This window comes from Canis lupus, chromosome 18 (genome assembly GCF_048164855.1).
Source record: "Canis lupus baileyi chromosome 18, mCanLup2.hap1, whole genome shotgun sequence".
Classification (NCBI taxonomy): domain Eukaryota; kingdom Metazoa; phylum Chordata; class Mammalia; order Carnivora; family Canidae; genus Canis; species Canis lupus.
The window spans coordinates 4,627,255-4,648,060 of NC_132855.1; the positions used below are offsets into that span (position 1 = coordinate 4,627,255).

General features: G+C 37.6%; 1 protein-coding gene and 1 long non-coding RNA gene across 4 annotated transcripts in view; one reads left to right on the forward strand and one right to left on the reverse strand.

Moving 5' to 3' along the window:
- The window catches only part of CFTR (CF transmembrane conductance regulator), a 164,052-nt gene that overhangs the window by 93,119 nt on the left and 50,127 nt on the right, over nt 1-20,806 (reverse strand). The window contains exons 5-11 of the mRNA XM_072783316.1: nt 20,663-20,752; nt 19,395-19,558; nt 18,423-18,548; nt 14,385-14,631; nt 12,375-12,467; nt 6,116-6,298; nt 475-666 (exon numbers count right to left, since the gene is read on the reverse strand). Coding sequence (XP_072639417.1) covers nt 475-666; nt 6,116-6,298; nt 12,375-12,467; nt 14,385-14,631; nt 18,423-18,548; nt 19,395-19,558; nt 20,663-20,752 — 1,095 coding nt within the window. The remainder of the gene's footprint in view (nt 1-474; nt 667-6,115; nt 6,299-12,374; nt 12,468-14,384; nt 14,632-18,422; nt 18,549-19,394; nt 19,559-20,662; nt 20,753-20,806) is intronic.
- On the forward strand, nt 10,721-18,386 carry LOC140608586 (uncharacterized). 3 transcript variants are annotated; one of them, XR_012010567.1, is made up of 3 exons: nt 10,721-10,826; nt 11,846-11,990; nt 18,193-18,386. It is a non-coding gene; the product is annotated as an uncharacterized lncRNA (long non-coding RNA). The 3 variants fall into 3 exon arrangements; XR_012010569.1 differs by lacking the exon at nt 18,193-18,386 and adding an exon at nt 15,594-17,157; XR_012010568.1 differs by lacking the exon at nt 18,193-18,386 and adding an exon at nt 16,141-17,157.

The following is a 20,806-nucleotide window of genomic DNA, read 5'->3' on the forward strand; positions in this document are numbered from 1 at the left end:
GTCACTAGAGGTCATGAGGTTATATGTTTAAGGCCAAAGGATAAAATATAATCACAATTTTACCTCTGATTCTCTACTAACAGGTCAATGCTCACACATTTAGGCTATGGTAATTATTAAAATTATTAAAATCCTCTCATGTAATTTTGAAGTATCTTTTTAAAAACGCATGCCATATAAATGTCCATTGAGGACATGTGTCACACTGATGAGTAAATAAAATTATCTCCATTTCATAGAGTTTTTATCGTAACCTTTCATTTTAAAAATAAATTGTACTTTCTCTATGTTTTGGTAAATGTCTTAAAGCAGGGGTCATATATTTTATTAGTTGATTTACTCAGGGTAGTTTGTCCATATTGGAAATTTGATTAATATATGTACGCTGACTGTTGAATAGGAGGCTAATTATATACCTTAAGTAGTTTGAAGATTTCATACACATCATCAGAAGTATGTCACATAGTCACTTACCTCCTCTAGTTGGCATGCTTTGATGACACTCCTATATCTATACTCATCATAGGAAACACCAAAGATGATGTTTTCTTTAATGGTGCCAGGCATAATCCAAGAAAACTGAGAGCAGAATGAAATTCTTCCACTGTGCTTAATTTTACCCTCTGAAGGCTCCAGTTCTCCCATAATCATCATTAGGAGTGAAGTCTGGAAATAAAGCCATGGTTATTAAGTTAAATCATTTGATCAAATCACTCTCAGAGTATACCCGCCTCCAACTATCATCCTAAGCAGAGGTATCTATTCTGATTTTAAAGGATTCTATATTAGGGATCCCTGGGTGGCGCAGAGGTTTGGCGCCTGCCTTTGGCCCAGGGCGTGATCCTGGAGACCCGGGATCGAATCCCACATCGGGCTCCCCGCATGGAGCCTGCTTCTCCCTCTGCCTATGTCTCTGCCTCTCTCTCTCTCTCTGACTATCATAAATAAATAAAAAAAAAATTTTTTTTAAAATAAATAAAGGATTCTATATTAATTTGATTCAAAATGTATTAAGCACTTCCTGTTCTGGATATGCTGCTAAGCACAAAAGACACAAAAAGGAATAAAAGAGACAATTACAGTGGATGTGATAAGTGCTATGGTAGAGGTTCACAGGGATGGAGCACCTGATTCAGATCAATGGGATGAGTTTGGAGGATGTCAGGGAAAGATTAGTCCCAGCTAACATCCACCGAGTACTTCGTCTATACTGGGTGCTGTTCTATGTGATTTAACTGCATTCATTTATTTAATCCTCACAGTAACCCAACAAGGCAGATTCAATATGATCTTCATCTAACAAGGTATCAGTTAAAAAGAGAGATAATCAGATAATATTGTTCCCAGGAGCCCTTCTTGAAGAAATAAGGATAAAATCATCCAAGAGATGGATCGCCTGGATGGCTCAGTGATTCAGCGTCTGCCTTCAGCTGAGGGGGGTGATCCTGGGGTCCTGGGATCGGACTCCCGACATGGAGCCTGCTTCTCCCTCTGCCTGTGTCTCTGCCTCTGTGTCTCTCATGAATAAATAAACAAAATCTTTTTTAAAAATCATCCAAGAGATGACTGAAGAAGCTTCACCAAAAAGACTATCAGTGAGCAAAGATTTTATATAAAGGACTGTGAACTAAAATTTAAACTAATGTGGCAATTAGAGTTGAAGAAAAGAATTTCAATACGTTATATGCCCGACAATAAGTAAAATACAAACAAAACAGAGGAAATGGGGTATAAAGGAAATATGCTGATTGCTTTATCAAGAAAAACTGGAAGTCAAAGGATATCATTTCAATGTAACACACTGGGTAATAGATGTGTAAACATATTTAACACTACAAAGATAAATCATTAAGAAAGATAATACTATTGACTAACATTAAGTAGAAGGAAAGGAGGCAGCAGAGAAAGAAAAAAAAGCATTGATTTTATCAGCTTACATTAGGGAAATATTAAAAATAAAGTTATTATAAATATAACTACTATAATAAAACACTTCCACAACCTCTAAAAAGTTGGAATGCCCTTAGGCTCACACCTTGGCCCCTTTCCTTTCCCTTCTTATCCATACTCCGTCCTTTGGAATCTCATCTAGCCTCAAGTTTTTCCACTGCCAGCCCCTACTTCCTTGAAATCAGAGCTGTGTATCCAACTAACATCTCAGCTTGGATGTCGAATATGCATTACAAACTTAATGTTTTACAATCTAGCTCTGCCCAAACCGGTTTCTCCCATAATCTTCTCAGGTAATGGTACCTTCATGCTTCCAATTACTCAGTCCTTGGACTCATCCTTGACTCCTCCATTTTTTTCATAGGCCACCTATGAAAAAATCTAATTCTGTGATATCTTTCTTAGAAACATGTTCTGAATCTGACTGCTACTTCCATCATCACTATCTGGATTAAACCAACATCATCTCCTGCCCAGTTAGCACAATAGCCTCCTAACTCCTCTCCTTGCTTCTATGCTTGTCTCTCTACAACCTATTTTCAAAGTGGCCCCATCAAAAAGTAAGTCGAGTCATGTTACTTTTATGCTTAAAACCCTCTAATGGCCTCCCATTTCCTAAAATAATACAAATATTAATATTATATAAAAATATTATATAAAACAATTCATTACATATTTTGGCATTTTGAGGGAGAGGACATTAAGTGGAACCATCACTGAATATATATGTTGATGAAACCTCACAGACATTTGTGTTTTATTCCAAAATTTTATTTGAAATGTAAACAAAAGCAGGAGCTAATAGTTTATTCTATATATCTGCTGCCAACTATTATAAGACCAAACTAAAATTTAGTACCAGGGTAAGGCCAGGATGGATGATAGAAACTATGTGGTGTCAGGGGTTGACAACACAAGGCCACAGAACTGCTTCAGCTGTGGTGGAACAACAGAAAAATGAAAGTCCCTCCACCCTGGGGGAGATGTCACAAAGCCAGCCTTCAGTCCAGGATACCCAGTGGTGCAGACCCTTAAACCTATTTTCTTTTTTTTTTTTTAAGATTTTATTTATCTATTCATGAAAAACACACACAGAGAGAGAGAGAGGCAGAGACAAGCAGTGGGAGAAGCAGGCTCCATGCAGGGAGCCCGACATGGGACTCGATCCTGGGACTCCAGGATCACACCCTGGGCTGAAGGCAGCACTAAACCGCTAGGCCACCAGGGCTGCCCTTAAACCAATTTTCTTTAATTAAAATGATTCACAGAAGTTTCATAAATGAAAGGCACTTAATGTAGATTAGAACAAAAAATGTATTTTTCCAAAGATGTTCAATTAAATAAATTTATGTCAAGCACTTATTACATGCTGGACACTAGGATAGTCCCTGGAATACAGTTTAAAGAAGATATGGCTCCCTTACCATCTAGACAATTATAACAGGAGTGATAAAATTAAACCTGCCTTAGTGTTTTAAGAAAATAATTGATATTAATACATATATAAATTGTTGTAACTTTGGAAAACCTAGAGATACAAAATATACCCAAAATCTCAGAGATAGCAACTTGATCCACAAATGTCCTTCCAGACACATGTATGCATATATGTGTGTTTTTATAAAACACAAATCATTATGTATGTAACATTCTATAACTTGTCCTTTCTTTACTTAACAGTGTATCATACATATCCTTCACAGTCATTTTCAACATCCTTTTTACTGACTGAAGAACATGCCATTCTATAGCTACACCAAACTTTATCTACTCAATCCCCTAGTAGTAGACATTTAGGGGTCACTCCAATCTTGGGTTATTGAAACAATGCTGTGATGAATGTCTTTACGTTATAAAATCTCTGCAAGCACACTAGGTTAAGTCATACACGTAGAAGAATTATTTAATTATCCTTAAGGCTTTCGATATACCAAATCGAGTGAGATGGGATTTGGATTAAAATGTTAATACTTTCAACTATTCAATCTTATATGTTAGCTAGATCTCTTGTCCAGATTACAAAATACTCCAATCCTAATACTATGAAAGGGCTCCCTCCTGGATTGACTTGCCAAACCCTCAGAAGAGTTTAATTATTCCTAAGGAATCACTGCCTTCATCTGACTCCATCTTCAGAGCTACTTCCCAGAAAATGCAATTGCAACTCCAGCCAGCAATTATCTGCTCATCAATTCTTAATAGAATTTCCTGAGATTTAATTGCTGGTAACTTGTTTAATTGCTTGTAATTTGTAATTCCAAAGCTATTTTTGTGCACCTTTCAAAGAAGTAATTCAAACATACAAACAGAATTTTAAAAATTATATGAAACATAATTACCTCTCACCAGCAAACATTCTTGTTTAGGTCACCTATTAATTTGTTTATGAACACCTCCTCCTATGGTATCTTTCCCTTTCAATAATGAAAATTGCTACTAATATTACATAATAGAAGGAAAAATAATACTTAAAGGAGGAACAAGTTTTCCTAAGAAGAAAATATACAACTACAGCTACTTTATTTAAAAGGCCGGTTTCACATGTAGAAAAACATAATTGGAGAGAGAAATGAGCAAATTGTATTACCACCATTGTGGACACCAACTCAATGACTAGACATTTTCTGCAGCATTTTATTTCCCAAGTTTCAAACTAAATCCAAAAATATGGTTCTTCCTATATTAGATATTAATGAATGTCTTTCAGGAATGTTTAATACCTACTTTTATTTACATTTTTGTCTTATTAACAGCAGTGCTTCTCCCTTTGTATCTTTCTTCCTTCCTTCCTTCCTCCCTCCCTTCCTCCTTTCCTTTCATCCTTGAGTTAGACCCTTTACCTGTCTTTGTTTTTTAATCTGTTAATTTTTTCAGGTGTATCTCTAAATATTCCTGGCTTATAATAAGTTGGGGGTAGGGAGTAGGAAGCTGACCAGCATTGAATAAATTAACATCATTACGTGTTTCTTTCAAAAACCTATCCCACTCAATAATTTTTCCTCATAATAAATCCTAAGCAAGCCTGAATCCATTCTCTAAAATTCCACAACAAAACAAAATTTAAATAAATAAATAAATACATACATACATAAATACATAAATACATAAATAAATAAATAAAATTCCAAATCAACAAAATAGGGACCTTTTGCCTATGTGGTTACTGAGGTAAAATCTAAGCCATGGTTTTCCTGGAGCAGCTCTGAAAAATGTCTGTGCCAAAGATTGTTAAAAATGAATGATTAACTTACTCAATAAAGTTTCTGAATTTCTACCATGTATAAAACACTGTCGGGCAGCCCAGGTGGCTCAGAGGTTTAGCGCCGCCTTCAGCCCAGGGCGTGATCCTGGAGACCCGGGATCGAGTCCCACATCAGGCTCCCTGCATGGAGCCTGCTTCTCCCTCTGCCTGTGTCTCTGCCTCTCTCTCTCTCTCTCTCTCTGTGTGCCTTTCGTGAATAAATAAATAAAAATCTTAAAGAAAAAAAAGAAGAAAACACTGTGTTGACTTATATGTAAAACTTAAAAAACAAAAGGAAAGAATAAATAAATTAAAAAAGGCAAAAACAGACCCAAAAATACAGAGAACTGATGCTTGCCAGAGGGGGAGGTTGTGGGGGGATGGACAAAATGGATAAAAGGGAGTTGGAGATGTAGACTTCCAGGTATGGAATGAACCATCAATGAAAGGTACAGCGCAGGGAATATAATCAATGGTCTTATAATAGAGTTGTATCATGACAGATGGTGGCTACATTTGTGAGCATAGCAGAAGTACAGAGGTGTTCAATTGTTATGTTGAACACCTGAAATTAACATAACATTGGGTGTCAACTATGCCCCAATTGAAGAAAAGAAAAAAAGAGAAAAAATTTTAATAAATGTAAAGATCAGCACATGGGGAAAGAAAGACACTGTGTTCTGTGCCATGTAACATATAAAGACGCAGAAGAAAAAGTCACTGGAAGTAATATGAAGAAAAAAAAGACTAGAAAATATTATCAATAGAACAATTTATATTCTAAGAGACACTATATCCAAGCGTTCTCCTACTACCAACATTGAAAATTTCTCCAACATACCTTCTTACACTACAGACAAACTAGCAAAAGAAAGAAATGCCTGCCAAATTAAGTTGTCAATGGTGAAGAACAGAAGAGATTACCTTGCCTGCTCCAGTAGATCCAGCAACCGCCAACAACTGTCCTCTTTCTATCTTGAAATTGATGTCTTTTAGGACAGGAGTACCAAGAAGTGAGAAGTTGCTGAAGAAGAGGCTGTTGTCCCCATTGGAAATTTTTCTGTCATTACTGTTTTCTTTTGCTTTCTCAAGTAATTCCCCAAATCCCTGAAAAAATAGATACAGAGAAAATAAAAAGGTAGGCTTTTCAGGTATTTTCAGTAACTATTTGTTATATATTATGAAAAGCACATGGCACATGATCTACAGCCTATGGTATTTAATTATATAGCATGTGGGTTCTAGAGTACATGATGTAAAACACAAAAATTTTAATAAAGCATTTAATGAAAACATAATTTCAATATCCTAGATCGTTGCTCACCATCAAATTTTTTACCTGAAGTAAAAAGCCAGGAATACTGAAGGAGGTAACATCTCATTTCCTCCAATTTCACACTAAAGGAAATCTATGTGTCTTGCCTCCCTTAGAATAAGATTGCAGAAATGAGTGGCAGTATAAGGCATTTTTATTGACTAATTACTTCATTATTTACTCAATTCTTAATAATTTAATAAATCTAGTTGATATACATTAATTATCTACATTTTAAGGTTGTTATACTTTTTCTGGCACAAAGCAAGTTGAATGGCTTGATAATGAGAACTGACAGAGTGAATTCACTTATCTTCCATAAACTGAATGCACTCCCATAATGCCAAGGTTCTGACAAAAACTCATTTAGCACACTAAGACAATATACAAAAAACAGGGATTAATCATCTTTTGCCACCACTTAAAACTACACAATTTATGTCAACTTAACGATGTGTCAGAGGTATGTGTCATAGTTTTTCAAAATTCTTTTAGGTCATACATAAGCAATTGTTTGAAGACCACTGCTTTGGGTTCTCATGATATGTATGGCTAACATCCCCCTCAGTCATCAAACAACTAAAAGCAAAGCTTTTAGACGATAAAAGGTCTTTATAAAATGGGACAAAACATTTGCTATTCTCTTATTCATTTTTTTTTAAGATTTATTTATTTCTTTTAGATAGAGAGCACATGAGCAGGGGGCAGCATAAAGGGAAAGGAGGGGGACAGAATATTAAGCAGATTCCCCACTGAGCACAGAGCCTGACCAGGGTTCAAGCTCAGGACCCGGAGATCATGACCTGAGCCAAAACAAGAGTTGGATGTTCAACCCTCAACTGACTGAGCTACCCAGGTGCCCCTCTCTTACTCATTTATTTATCTCACAGATATTTATTGAGCATCACCTCTGTACTAAAGACCACTTCAAGAATCCCACATGGGACGCCTGGGTGGCTCAGTGGTTGAGCTTCTGCCTTCAGTTCAGGTCATGATCCTGAGGTCCTGGGATCGAGTCTCGCATTGGGTTCCCCAAGCAGAGCCTGCTTCTCCCTCTCCCTGTGCCTCTGCCTCTCTCTGTGTGTCTCTCATGAATGAATAAATAAAATCTTTTTTAAAAATCCCACATAGGAGAATAATGAATGAATAGATATTAATACTGAAACTGCTAGTGATAGAACTGAAAATCACACCAAATCTTATAGGAGGACATTACAAAGAATAAGCACAAGTAAATGACCAAGTAAATGAGCTTGGCCAAGTAAATGACCTGCAAGCTGAGCTATGAGGGCCAGAAGGGGGATTGCACAAGACCAGGAAATGGTATAGGTGATCCAGGAAGACAGATATGTATATACAATGACTTAGTCTTAAAAAACAAAATACATCTCAGAAACGGTAAACAGCCAATCAGATATATACGGCAAAATGACAAAAGGAGTCCTTGGTAAAGATGGGCAGTGTATGGGTAGCCCGGGTGGCTCAGCGGTTTAGCTCTGCCTTTGACCCAGGGCATGACCCTGGGGTCCCAGGATCAAGTCCCACACCGGGCTCCCTGCATGGAGCCTGCTTCTCCCTCTGCTTGTGTCTCTGCCTCTCTCTCTCTCTCTCTCTCTCTCTCTCTCTCTCTCTGTCTCATGAATAAATAAATAAAATCTTTAAAAAGAAAAAAAAAAGGGCAATGCAGGCTGTTGAAGAACTTGTACCATGCTTAGAAGCAGGACTTTGACCCATAAGCACTTGGACCAATGGAAGGCTGTTGTTGCTAATAATCTTCATTTCTGATTACAGAAGTAAGACACGTATTTCAAGAAATTTGGAAAATCCAGAAAAGCAGAACAAACAAATCACTTGTACTACCACTGAGAAGAAACCATACTCAACATTTCAACTGAAATCCCTCCACTTTCTCAGGGTGCTTGGGTGGCTCAGTCAGTTAAACACCTGCCTTCAGCTCAGGTCATGATCCTAGAATCCTGAGATCCAGCTGGAGTCCCCCCTCCTCCCAGCTCAGCAGGGAGCCTACTTTTCCCTCTCCCTCTCCTTCTGCCCCACTCATGCTCTCACTCGCTCTTTCTCTCTCAAATGAATAAATAAAAAGAACTTTTTAAAAAAATCCCTTCACTTTCTTACATATAAGTATAAACAAATATGATTTTTTATAAATATATACATATTACCAGGGATGAAGAGTACAGCAGCATAGGAAATAGAGTCAACATTATTGTAATAACTTTGTATGGTGACAGATGGTTACCACCCTCATCATGGTGAGCATTTGTAATGTATATACTTGTTGAATTGCTATGTTGTGCACTTGAAACTATATTTCAATAAAATATATATCATTTTTTTATAAAATTAAGAAAAAATAAAGTTGTGACCCACTTTTTTCTGACTTATAATAAAGCATCAATATTTTTAGATACCATTAGACATTATTTTTAATATAATTTCTAGTTGTAAGATAGTACCCAAGTATGAATAAACTGTATGCACATACTTTGCTATAAATTGGGCAGCACATTTTTTTTTGTTTAAATTCCCACAAATGGAGTTTCCAGAGCAAAAATTATGTGAAATTTCAAGTATTTTCAATAGTAATTCTAAATTTTCTTCCAACAAATATATGAGAATGCTGGTTTTCAAGAATCCTTATCAACACTGTTTTTTTGGTTTTGGATTTAACTTTGTTTTTATAATTTTACAGGTGAAAATGGAATCTCACTATTGATCTTATTTTTATTTGCCCCCTAATAAGATTGAACATTTTCCATGTTTACGTGTCCCGTGTATTCATGCATGAAATGGTTATGATATGTTTTCTCTTTACCCCATTCTTAGGGCATCTTCTCAACTAGGTGGCTAATGGTTGACAAGTTGTTATAACATTCTGAGCTTCAGTCTCCTATATTGTTGAGGGTATTAAATGAGGTAATATATGTGAAAGCAATATATGGGAAAGCAGCAATCACTCTTTTTTGTTTTGTTTTGTTTAAATAAGGAGCAGTACGGTGAGTGGTAACGCATTTTGGAGTCAGAGAAACTTAGGTTGACCTTTTAGCTCTGTCCTAATTAGTTGTCTAACCTTGTTCTAGTTGTTTAAACTCTCTAAGTTTCCTCTTCCTAATAAGTCAGTAGTAATTTGACCCACTTCCAGGTTTGGATGGAGGGCAGAGTCCTATATAATTCACCAGGGACTTGCCCCTTGGGTAACTGGGTGGATGATGATGCCAACAAAGGAAATAGCAAATTCACTGGAAGGAACGGGTTTGTGAAGCCTGATGAGTGATGAATGTGAAGTAATGTGAAGTCCTTGAGGACCATGGAAGATATTTTGAAATACATGTAAGAAGTTCAGGAAAGAAACGGGGGCCAGAAATTTGCATTTGAGACTCAGCAGCACATTGATGTCAGCTGGCCCTGAGCTTGAGGTCACCCACAGAGGGCATGAAATGATAGAAGAAGGCCTAAGTGGGGACCCGGTATCCATCACCATGGAAGTAGCAGGCAGGAAAGAGGTAGAAGTCATGGTCTGAGGATAAAATAATATGAAAAGAGTGGTTACCTTAAGGCTAAGTGATGGATTCAAGAAGAATGGAAGAGTTTTGGTGTGTTGGCAAAGGCAGACTCCAGACTACAGCAGGCAGGAGCCCATGAGAGATGAGAAAATGACAAAGGTGTGACAACAAAGGAGAGGACAGGGTTAGGTTGGGAGGACAAAGCTGGGTGGGCAAAAGCAAGAGAAGAATTTTTTTAACTTGAAAATATTCACATGTGAAAAGGAGTCAGTTGAAAGGAAATGTTGAAGCTTCTAGAGAGAAGACTGCTGGCCGCCTGTTCCAAGATGATGAAGCAAGGTAGTAATAGCTCAGTCAAGGGCAGGAGGAAACATACATCTTTCTCTGAGACATAAAGGAAGGAGTAAAGCATAATTCCAAGGGTGAACAGGGAAACCGGAAGCATTCGTAACTGATAATGGCTTCTCTTTTCTTTATGTTTTGTAGGAGGCAAGGCCATGAAGATCCTTAGAGAAGGAGGGGCTTTGGGGAAAGTGGTAAAAATCTGGCACAGCTCCTGGGGAAATGGTAAAGAACATTAACTAAAGACAAATGAAAAGATTTCCCAAGAAGGTTTACGGATCCCACTGAGGTTGAAACAAGAGCAGCGTAAAGCTTACAAATGACCTAAGTTTGTGATTTTCCCCAGATAGCACCTACTTCACCAAAGGCCACAAAGTAATGTTTTGCAGCAAAGAATTCAGTAGAAGGAAACAGGAATTGAGAGAGTTGTAGGAGAACTGAAACGACTGGTCTTGAGGTAAGCAGAGGTTGAACCAGGTAGAGTCCAAGGGAAGAGACCAGAAATCTTGAACCTGAAGGACTACAGTAAAGGTGGGATTTAGAGACAGATGGGGCTGGATGGTTAGGAAATTCTGGGCCAGGAAAGAGATTTCAGAGTGTAACATTTCCAAAGTGGAGGAAGCATACGTGCTCCCAAAGCTCAGGATGTGCTCGGACAGGAAGCTTCTGAAGAAGTCACCGTAGAGTACAGGTTCTTAGGACAGTACTGGAGGGACTGCTCGTGGATGTTGAAATTTCAGACATCACAGCAAAGGTTTAAGAAGCGCCACTATCCCGAGCAAATGTGATCAAGAAGAGTCCAGAGTTCGGCAGGTGACGGTCAAAGACTGGATGATGAGGATATAGCCAGATGGGAGGCAAGAGTTGGGTGAAGAGATTGTAGAAGATTTTTGCAGCAGAGCAGGGAAACAATTTTGTCTTAGGAAGGAAAATGTTAAACTTATTTTTGCCTAGAAGGGCCTTGGAAATTAGGAAGGAAAATGTTAAACTTATTTTTGCCTAGAAGGGCCTTTGAAACTCCTCAAAACAAAGAAGTAAAATCGATCTGATCCCTTTCTGACCTGACACTTTCCCAAAAAACAATGTTGCTAGGCAGATAAAGAATTATTCTCAAAAAAAAAAAAAAAAAAAAAAGAATTATTCTCTAACCGGTACCTTCAAAAATGAAGTAAAGTGAAGCTCTGGCTGTCAAGTTGCTTATATAAATAAGAACCAGTTTCAGGTATTTTGAAAAATGTCAAAATAACTCTTCTCTTTACCCAGCAGATATAAGTGATAAGGTAATAGGGACTCAATAGGTGTTCCCAATAATCAAATATTGCTTCTTGAGAGGCTGAATATCATTGCTAATATTTTTCTGGCTTTGAGATATGACAATCTTTAAGAGTGAATGGAAATAAATAAAAATAGAAAATAACACACTGATGTAGCTCTCATATATCTTTTAGATATATCATATATCTCATATATCTTTAGGATGACCCATGTATGATAACACATTGGACTGGGACTTGAGGTCAGAGAAAGGAGGATCTATTGAAGAACTAGTCTGCGCTTGGTACTCTGCTGAGCACTTCATACTTCACAACAAATTTGCATGAAGCCAGGCACCGGTTGCAAGGTAAATATCAGTATTTTGCTTTATAGATGGAGAACCAAAAGTTCCACAAGTAATTCGATCTAGATTAACACAGAGAATAAATGGCAGAGTCAGAAGTCACACCCTGCCCTATCAGGCACCAAAACCTATGAGATTTGTATCCCTTCCTAATCTGTTGTGTCAAGCAAATCACATGACTTGGAAGAAAATGAAGAGGCTTCTGTGTATTTAACATTCCTGGGCCTTGAGTTCTTAATGTATAGATTAAGTGCAGTGGTTGGTTCCCCTTCCAGTACAACCAGTTCAATTATCATTCTTTCTTGTCTAGTAAGATGAAAACCAGATTCAACAAGGAGAAAATGCCATAGTATTTACAGCAAACAATTAAAAAAAAAAAATTCTGACCTCCTCCCAGAAGGCTGTTACATTCTCCATCATTACTTCCGTAGTTGTTAAGTTATATTCCAACGTCTTATACTCTTGCTTTTGTAAGAAATCCTGTTTATAAAAGAAGGGAAAAAAATTGTACTCGAAGAGCATCATGGCATTATTACATCTATTTTACACTCTAACAGTATTTGGATTTTATGAATATTTATGAATATATTTATGTACAGATTAGAAATCCCTTCTTAATAAAATAATCGTTCACAGTTTTGTAAAGTCAATTTGCCAAGCACTAGGATTTATCACATTTGAAATGCACTCTTAAAACATGTGCTATTTTATAAAACTCTCTTCCTACGTTAGATTTTTAACACACAATTGATTCTTCCCTCCACGCTCACATGCTAACCTGGGTGATGAACTTACGAGGCCTCCCTGGTTACCCTCCAGTGTGCCTGCCTCAATTCAACATTAGGACAGAGAGAAGGCTTCTGTCTTCACGTCTAGAGCACCCTCCTTATTAGAGGCATCGATAGCATCACTTCTCTGGTGTACGTACAGGTTTGAAGATCTGATATAACTGATTTTAAAGCATCAAACCCTGACTCTAAAGGAGGGCTCTACTCGACATTATTAGAGCTCTAGAGGGAAAGGTGGGAGCATTGGGAAGAATTAAGTACCTATATCCTGAAGTCCTCAGCACAGCAGGTATTGAGGACAGCCTGCTCCTTGCCTTGCTTTTGCTTTTCCTCCTCTACTCTTCTCTCACCCTCTATCTCTATTTTGGTTTCTCTCTTTTTCTCCCAGTTTAGTTTCTCTGTCTGTGTTCCTGTTTGGTGACTCTCCCGGTCTTTGTGACGTTCTCTCTTTGAGTCTGTATGTGTGTTCATTCTCTCTCTCTCTCTCTCTCTCAGTTGAGAAGGGTTAACAGAAGAAATAGGATTAGTCCCAGAGCTGCTATGGTTCTGAGTTACATTCCCCAGTTCGTCTACCTCACAGATCTCAAACTCACACATCTTCAAGATGATAAACTTAAGGAGGGTGGCTGAGGAAAGTGCACAGAACTGGAGAGGCCAGGCCCTCTTTGGGGGGGGGGGGGGGGCTGCCGCAGCTCACAGGAGAAGAGGACCCAGTTACTACATATTCCGACTCTTCAAAAGAGGCTGAAGACATGATTTATTGTATATGTAACATCTCCCAACTTTTAAACGCTGAGAACTAATGCAAATGGTTTGTTTATTTGTTTGTTTTAAAATTTAAAGGTCAAGTGAAACAGGTCCAAGGCCAAACTTCGGTCCGTGGGTCACCACTGGCAAAGTCTGGCCAAGACCACATAAGGGCAGAACCACCTAAAAGTGGCTCACCCTTCAGCCTCATTGTTTATTTCTATCACAGTGATTTATTTTCTGGTTAAATATTTAAATGGACATCAAAAAAGTACAAGACAGTTTGATCTACATATGAATTATAAAAATTATAACCACACATAAATTCATGATGGTGATTCAATTAGCTAAATAAACACTGGGCATAATCACCCAAGGACTTTAGAACCTCTCTTCTAAGCTACAGCTACATCAGCTTTGCTAGGATGTGGCATAAAATGCCATTCTCATCTATCTTACTTTCTGGAAAGTATGTTGTAAAGTTTTGAAAAATTTAAGGTGAACATATTTAGTTTTCGCTGGAATGTTTTCTAACTTCCTGGTGAATCTGTTACCATCTTTTGCACATTTGCCAAGCTCATGAGAACCAATCTATTAGTTGATTTCTTAAATAAAATTCTCCAGAATACAGAAACAATATTTCCGTCAACTCCTTTGACTTAAGAGAATCTCAGGCCTTCGTTTTTATTTCACTAGGTTTTCATCACAAGGGCTTGTTAGACCACATGTAGACACCAAGAGAGGAAATCCTGAGCATCAAACGGGCCCAAGACCAACACTTCATCTCCAGAGAGGTTGCTCACTAGAAAAGTTCAAAACTGTTCTAAAATCATTGCATATGATGCCCTGTTGGGTACATTACCTGTATTTTGTTTATTGCTCCAAGAGAGTCATACCATGTTTGTACAGCCCAGGGAAATTGCCGAGTGACTGCCATGCGCAAAACGATGCAGAATGAGATGGTTGTGAATATTTTGCGAAGGATGATTGTTTTGATCAGTGCATAGGGAAGCACAGATAAAGACACCACAAAGAACCCTGAGAAGAAGAAGGCTGAGCTATTGAAGTATCTCACATGGGCTGCCTTCCGGGTCAGTTTCAGCTCTGTTCTATAAAAAAAAAATATATAAAATTTGGGATGCTTATCAACTTTTCAAATACCAGGCATCTTGGAATGTAAAACCTGAACAGAAGCTCTCAAGGCTTTCTGCCTGTGTTCTGATCCTAGCTCCATCCTATGTGAGCTGTGTGACCTCGGGCAAGACATGTAATCTCTCTGGGCCTCAGTTACCCTCTCTGAAAGGGGGGCAGTAATGAATATACCAGTGTCTTGGACATCTTACCTGTAAATATTATTTTTAAGTTATAATTTATAATCTTAATTATAATTACTATTGCTATTATGAGAGTATTTTAATATCTTGAGTCACTTCATCATTAACTTGGAAGATTAGTGAGACTTTGATTCAAATGCTTTGTTTGTTGGGTGGTGTTTTAAGTAATTAAGCGTGGAAATGAGGACAGCATTGCCAGATTTATGAAGGAAAAATACACTTTTGTGATTCCCTAGTGGATTCTTAACATTTTAGAAATGCTAGCTCGGCTTTGAAGAACACTAAAAATAACATAGAAGCCACAAAAGAATAGTTTCCCAAATCTTAGCATAGGAGAAAATCACCTGAGAAACTTATTAAAATGCAGTCTCAGGCCCACCCCTCAGAGATACTGAATAAGTCCGTAGGCTTCCAGCATCCATGCTTTAAACAAGAACCCAAGTGATTCTGTTGCAGGTAGTTCTTGAAAAATTACAAAAGAACAGCTACTATATCCTTTCTGTCTCTCACTTTATATAATTCTTTGCAAAAAAAAAAAAATCATTTTTTAAAAGATTTTATTTCTAAGTAATCTCTACAACCAAAATGGGGCTCGAACCCACAATCTCAACATCAAGAGTCACACACTCCACAGACTGAGCCAGCCAAGTGCCCCTGCAACAATCATTTTTATTTCTGATCTTCTGGTCTGAACTGTAAATGTGAACTTTTTTTTTTTTTTTTTTTAACACATGTAGAAGAAGTTTCAATGCTCCAGCAGGTAGAAAACGGGGAATGCAGATGCTGCTAATGAAAGAGAACAATGCTGCCTTCAACCTCCAGCCCACTCTTCCAGGACTAGAAAACTTAGAGTCAATTGAGATCCTCCTATTCAGCTCTTGCAAGAAAAAAAGCAGCAATGAACAGATGAGCAGAGGGTTCTGGAGGGAGAGAGCAACAGCAATAGCTGTGCCTGGCATTTAGGGTGCTAGTTCACACATTTGTAGAATTCAGAGAAGTTTTCATTCTCAAGTAGTAGAATTCAGGGGAAAAAAAAAATCTTTTATTTTTTTTTTAGTCTGAAAAAAAGTATAATCTTGAGCACTCTGATACAGAAAACAAAATTCAATGTGTCCATCCCAGGCTGTGATTCACAATCTAATGTGGTCTAATGCTTACTTATTTCAATCACTTGGAGCTGAAGGCAGATTGTGATTTTAGAATCTCACTGGGGTTTGACCCCTGGCTCTGCCAGTTACAGCCAACCCATCTTTGGTAAACTGCTCTTCCCTTTGGTTGCTACAGAATCCGCCTGTGCGGAATGGAAACAATACCATCTCCCTGGAAGAGTCACTGCCAAGGTTAATGAGAGCTCAGCGGATGGCCTAGCACTTAGAATCCTTAATCTTCAACAGAAAAAAACAAAAGGAGAAACATTGGCTAGGTTGATGTTAATAAAATGCTAGAAAGAGTGTTTACAAAAATGTTCACAGGTTTGTGATAATTGTTGAAATGTATTAGAAACAGTTGAGGAAAATGGAAGAAGTGGTATGACAAGAAAAAAATAATGGACTCACGAACATTTATAAGGATCACGCAGAAAGCAGTACTCTCCATAATAAAATCACTTGTACTTTATGAGTCATAAAAATATTTTATTAGTTTCTTATAAAAAAAAAACTTGAAAGTGACTTTATTACAGGAGAGCAATAAAGAAATATATTGGCAAGGAGTTTCACACAGTCTCTGCCCAGGACCATCTGGGCCCAGGCTGAGGTAATCACCCCTCGAAGCGCATCCTGCCAATCTCTTCCAAGACATTATATTTGCTCTTTTGAGTATCAGAAGCAATTCTTGCTTTCCCATATTTATGTCAGCACTTCCAAGCCTTTTCAGGTAACAATTTCATGCCAGGTTAAGGAACCAGATTATACAAGTTACAACCAACCGTTGGCTATTAGAATTGGTCAGACAGAAATACAAAATACAAAGGGTGAATTTCATCTTTTGAGGAAGAGGAAAAATAAAAATCAAAGTCAGGAAAAGTCAGCACCTAGAGTGTCCTGAACAGGAGTTTATCTTGACGCCCGAGACAAGCAGATGCTCTGATGAACATTTCATCCCATTCTTGGGATGCCTGTGCTCATAGGCATAGAAGTGACCAAGGGGACAAGTATGATGGAGAACTCACTTGTTAATAAGAAAAACAACTTCAACCAACTAAACAATTCCCCAAGATCTTTAAGGATGTTTCTGGAAAGAAAATACAATTCCTTTCCTGGATTTGCTTTGAAAAGCATAATAAAAACAGGTGACCAATAATGTTTGGGAAATATTTACTCTTTCACTCTTTCTATTTACATGGCAAAAGGACTTGATATTTCAGCATTTCTTTTGTTGTTCCAATCACACACCTGCAGCTCAATTACCACCCTCTACCAGAATCAGCAACCCCAATTCCTCATAGCCATATTCACACTATCTAAAAGGGTACTCTGCTCTTTAGTATATTTTTCCCTGTGAAACTCTTGTGTGCCATAGGAGCTGAAATGATCTGGTCTTCAACAGTAGTATGTCTATTACTGAGTCTCCTAGAACGCTTTTTTTTTTTTTTCTAGAACCCTTTTTGATTGCAGTTTGTAAAACATGGACCTTGACTAAAGAAAAATGGTCTCGTGGCTGCAGAAATACCCTAATTTATATTGTGCCCCAAATATGTCACAGTTACCATACCTCAGTCTGGGCTGTACTTTTTGGCTGGATATAATCTTTACCAATCAGCGAAAGAGAGGTTATCTGACCTGAAACAGGCTAGAGACAGGTGCCAAGCACTGATTCTATCTCAGGTGATGGCTTTTGTTGCTTGAGCTGACCTCTTAAATGCAGGGTTTCTAGAAACACAATTTATGGATATTACCCTGCATTATTATTAAGTTAAGGAAAAACAATGATATCTAAGCCAAAGAGAAGAATTTCTTTCTTTTTTTTATGAGCCATAACATAAGTGAAGTGGAATAACAAAAAATCACTTCATTGGTTCAGAATTATGACTCTGGTAGTTTCATTTAAGGTTTCAATCAGCTTCCAGCATTGTGATCATTATTTTTGTCAAATAAAGCATAATAAGCAGCTATAAACTCAGACAGGAAATTCTTTTATGAGGCATAAATATCCTTGGAATTAAAAATAACATATTGAACCAACTATATACAACTACAGCCCATGAAAAGGACTTTATGTCACTTGATATTGATGCATGAATATTGATATAACTTAAAACAATTGATTGTCAGAAACTTCAAATATGAACTGGGAGTAAGTCTGTTGTGACATACTTATTTTTAAAATATTAAACAGGGACACCCGGATAGCTCAGAGGTTGAGTGCCTGCCTTCGGCTCAGATCGTGACCCTGGGGTCCTGGGATCGAGTCCCACGTCGGGCTCCCTGCATGGGGCCTGCTTCTCCCTCTGCCTGTGTCTCTAACCTCTCTCTCTGTGTCTCTCATGAATAAATAAATAAAATCTTAAAAAATAAAATATTAAACATTAACAGGCTAATTATATTGAAATTATCAGAAAGACTTACTGTCTTATGTTTTCAATTATTTTTTCCATTGCTTCCTCCCAGCAGTATGCCTTAACAGATTGGATATTTTCAATCACTTCTGAGGTGATCACGAGTCTTTCATTGATCTTTCCAGCTCTCTGATCTCTGTAAATCAATCAATCAATCAAATACTTAGTAAAACCAAGTTAAACTGTCAGCAAGAACTATAAAAGCTTTAAAAAAAAAGAAAAAGCCACACTTCTTATTAAACAGATGGACATTTATGTTATTATCTGACAGATGACAACAAAAATAATACCTATCTTTTAGTAAATGCCCTCTATGTGCTATTTACTACTAGACACATTCCATAGACTGTCCAGTGTAGGACACTTCACGGTGGTGAAGTCCAAGAGAAATGGTTATCTCCACTTTAAAGATGAAAAATCAGAGACTCTGTGAGGCAAAGTAGCCTGAGTCAGGTCACATAACTAGTAAGAGTACAATCTGGGATTCAAGCCAAGTGCTAACAAAGACACTCCAAATTTTGTATATGTTTTATCATCTTCTAGCTGACAAATTCTAGAAGGCCTCTATCACAAGCTGGGACTGGTATCACTGATTCATTCTGCAATAAAAAAATAACTAAGGCCCCGGTATGATGATCTATGAACCAGAGTATGAAAAACCTAGAAGACTCTACCTAAAATATATGCATTCCCTCCAATGTACGTATATGCTTTATCCATTCTACCTGAACCTTATGATCTATAAAACTGAACTCAATCTTCACCTATTTAAAAAGAAATTCTATAGACTGATAAGCCAAAAAATGTCCTGTTGATATAGGGAGTATTATTCACACCTTAAAAACAATTCCTTTTTCAGTGACACCCAGTACGTAGATCCCGGTTCAGTAAATAGAGCAGGCCTGATTCTACTAGAGTTGACTCTTTGGAAATCTGATTTAAGACCCTTCCAAGCTATCAAGCTCTGTAACAAGAGTGCTACCTGTACTTCATTATCATTCTTCCCAAACCAGCTTGGACAAGGGCGAGGACTATGAGGAAAGCAAGACCACAGAAGGCAGAGGCTTGTAACAAATCCCAGAGCAGCCCCATCAGGAGCGTCACTTGTAGAGGAGCAATCCACACGAAATGCGCCAGTGCAAGTCCCTGGAAAATAAAATAACAGTGAAAACCAGTGACAAACAAATGAGCCTGAATGAGAAAAAGTGAGCACAGCAAGGTCATAAAATCAAACACATCATGGTTCCCAGCATGCTAAAATCAGGGTGTTTGCTATGTGCAGCACATAGCAATGTGCTTAAACATTCTGCAAATAGACTAGGTTTTCCCAAGGAACAAATTTCAAGTCATTGCACTTTTAAGTATTTTTATTCAGTGGAATTAAGATTAAATAGCATAAGTATCATGTCAGGGGTTTATTTTAAATAACTTACTTCTATCTGGATAAAGCAAGAGCCATGGTGTAAACATGAAAGAGCAAAAGAGTCTCCAAAGGCTCAGTATAACAACTCTATCTCCTGACAAAATATTAAGAATAAATACATGCTTAATTCAATAGTAATTTGTTGAGCACCTGCTGTGGGTTTAACACTGTGTTAAATACTAAGAATGCTAAAATAAATAAAACACACTGTCTGACCTCAAAGACCTTGTATTTATTTGTGTCATAAGACAGCACTGAACATGAAGTGCTCAGCATATCATATTCAGCCAAAGTAAATAACTGATTTAAAGTACTAAAAGGAAGGGCACCTGGGTGGCTTAGTCAGTTAAGTGTCTACCTTTGGCTCAGGTCACCATCCCAAGGTCCTGGGATCAAGTCCCATGTTGGGCTTCCGGCCTAGCAGGGAGTCTGCATGTCCCTCTCCCTCTGTAGCTCCCCCTGCTTGTGCTCCCTATCTCTCTCTCTCTTTCTCTCTGTGTCAAATAAATAAAATCTTTAAAAAAAAAAAAAAGAATAAAGTATTAAAAGGACACAGTAAAGTATTAAAAGGGATCTGATAAAAATTAAATTTCAAAAAACTTCATGAAATATTCAGCAAGCCGAGATGCCTTTGCATTGGGTGGTTCCATGAGACCCCAGAATGACACTCTGCTATACAACCATAGCTTGTAGAAATAGGGAAGGTAGGGATATATATTATAATATACATATATTATTATATATACTGTTAACTGACCCAGGAAAACCCTTGGGGTTGTAGGAGTTATAATAATAATGCATAAAACATTAAATCAGTAGGTACATACTTCATCGAATTTGTTCAGGTTGTTGGAAAGGAGACTAACAAGTTGTCCAATACTTATTTTATCCAGAACACGGCTTGACAGCTTTAAAGTCTAAAAGGAAAATGGGAAGTTAGGTGATGTGGACAAAGAGAAGACAAATATAGG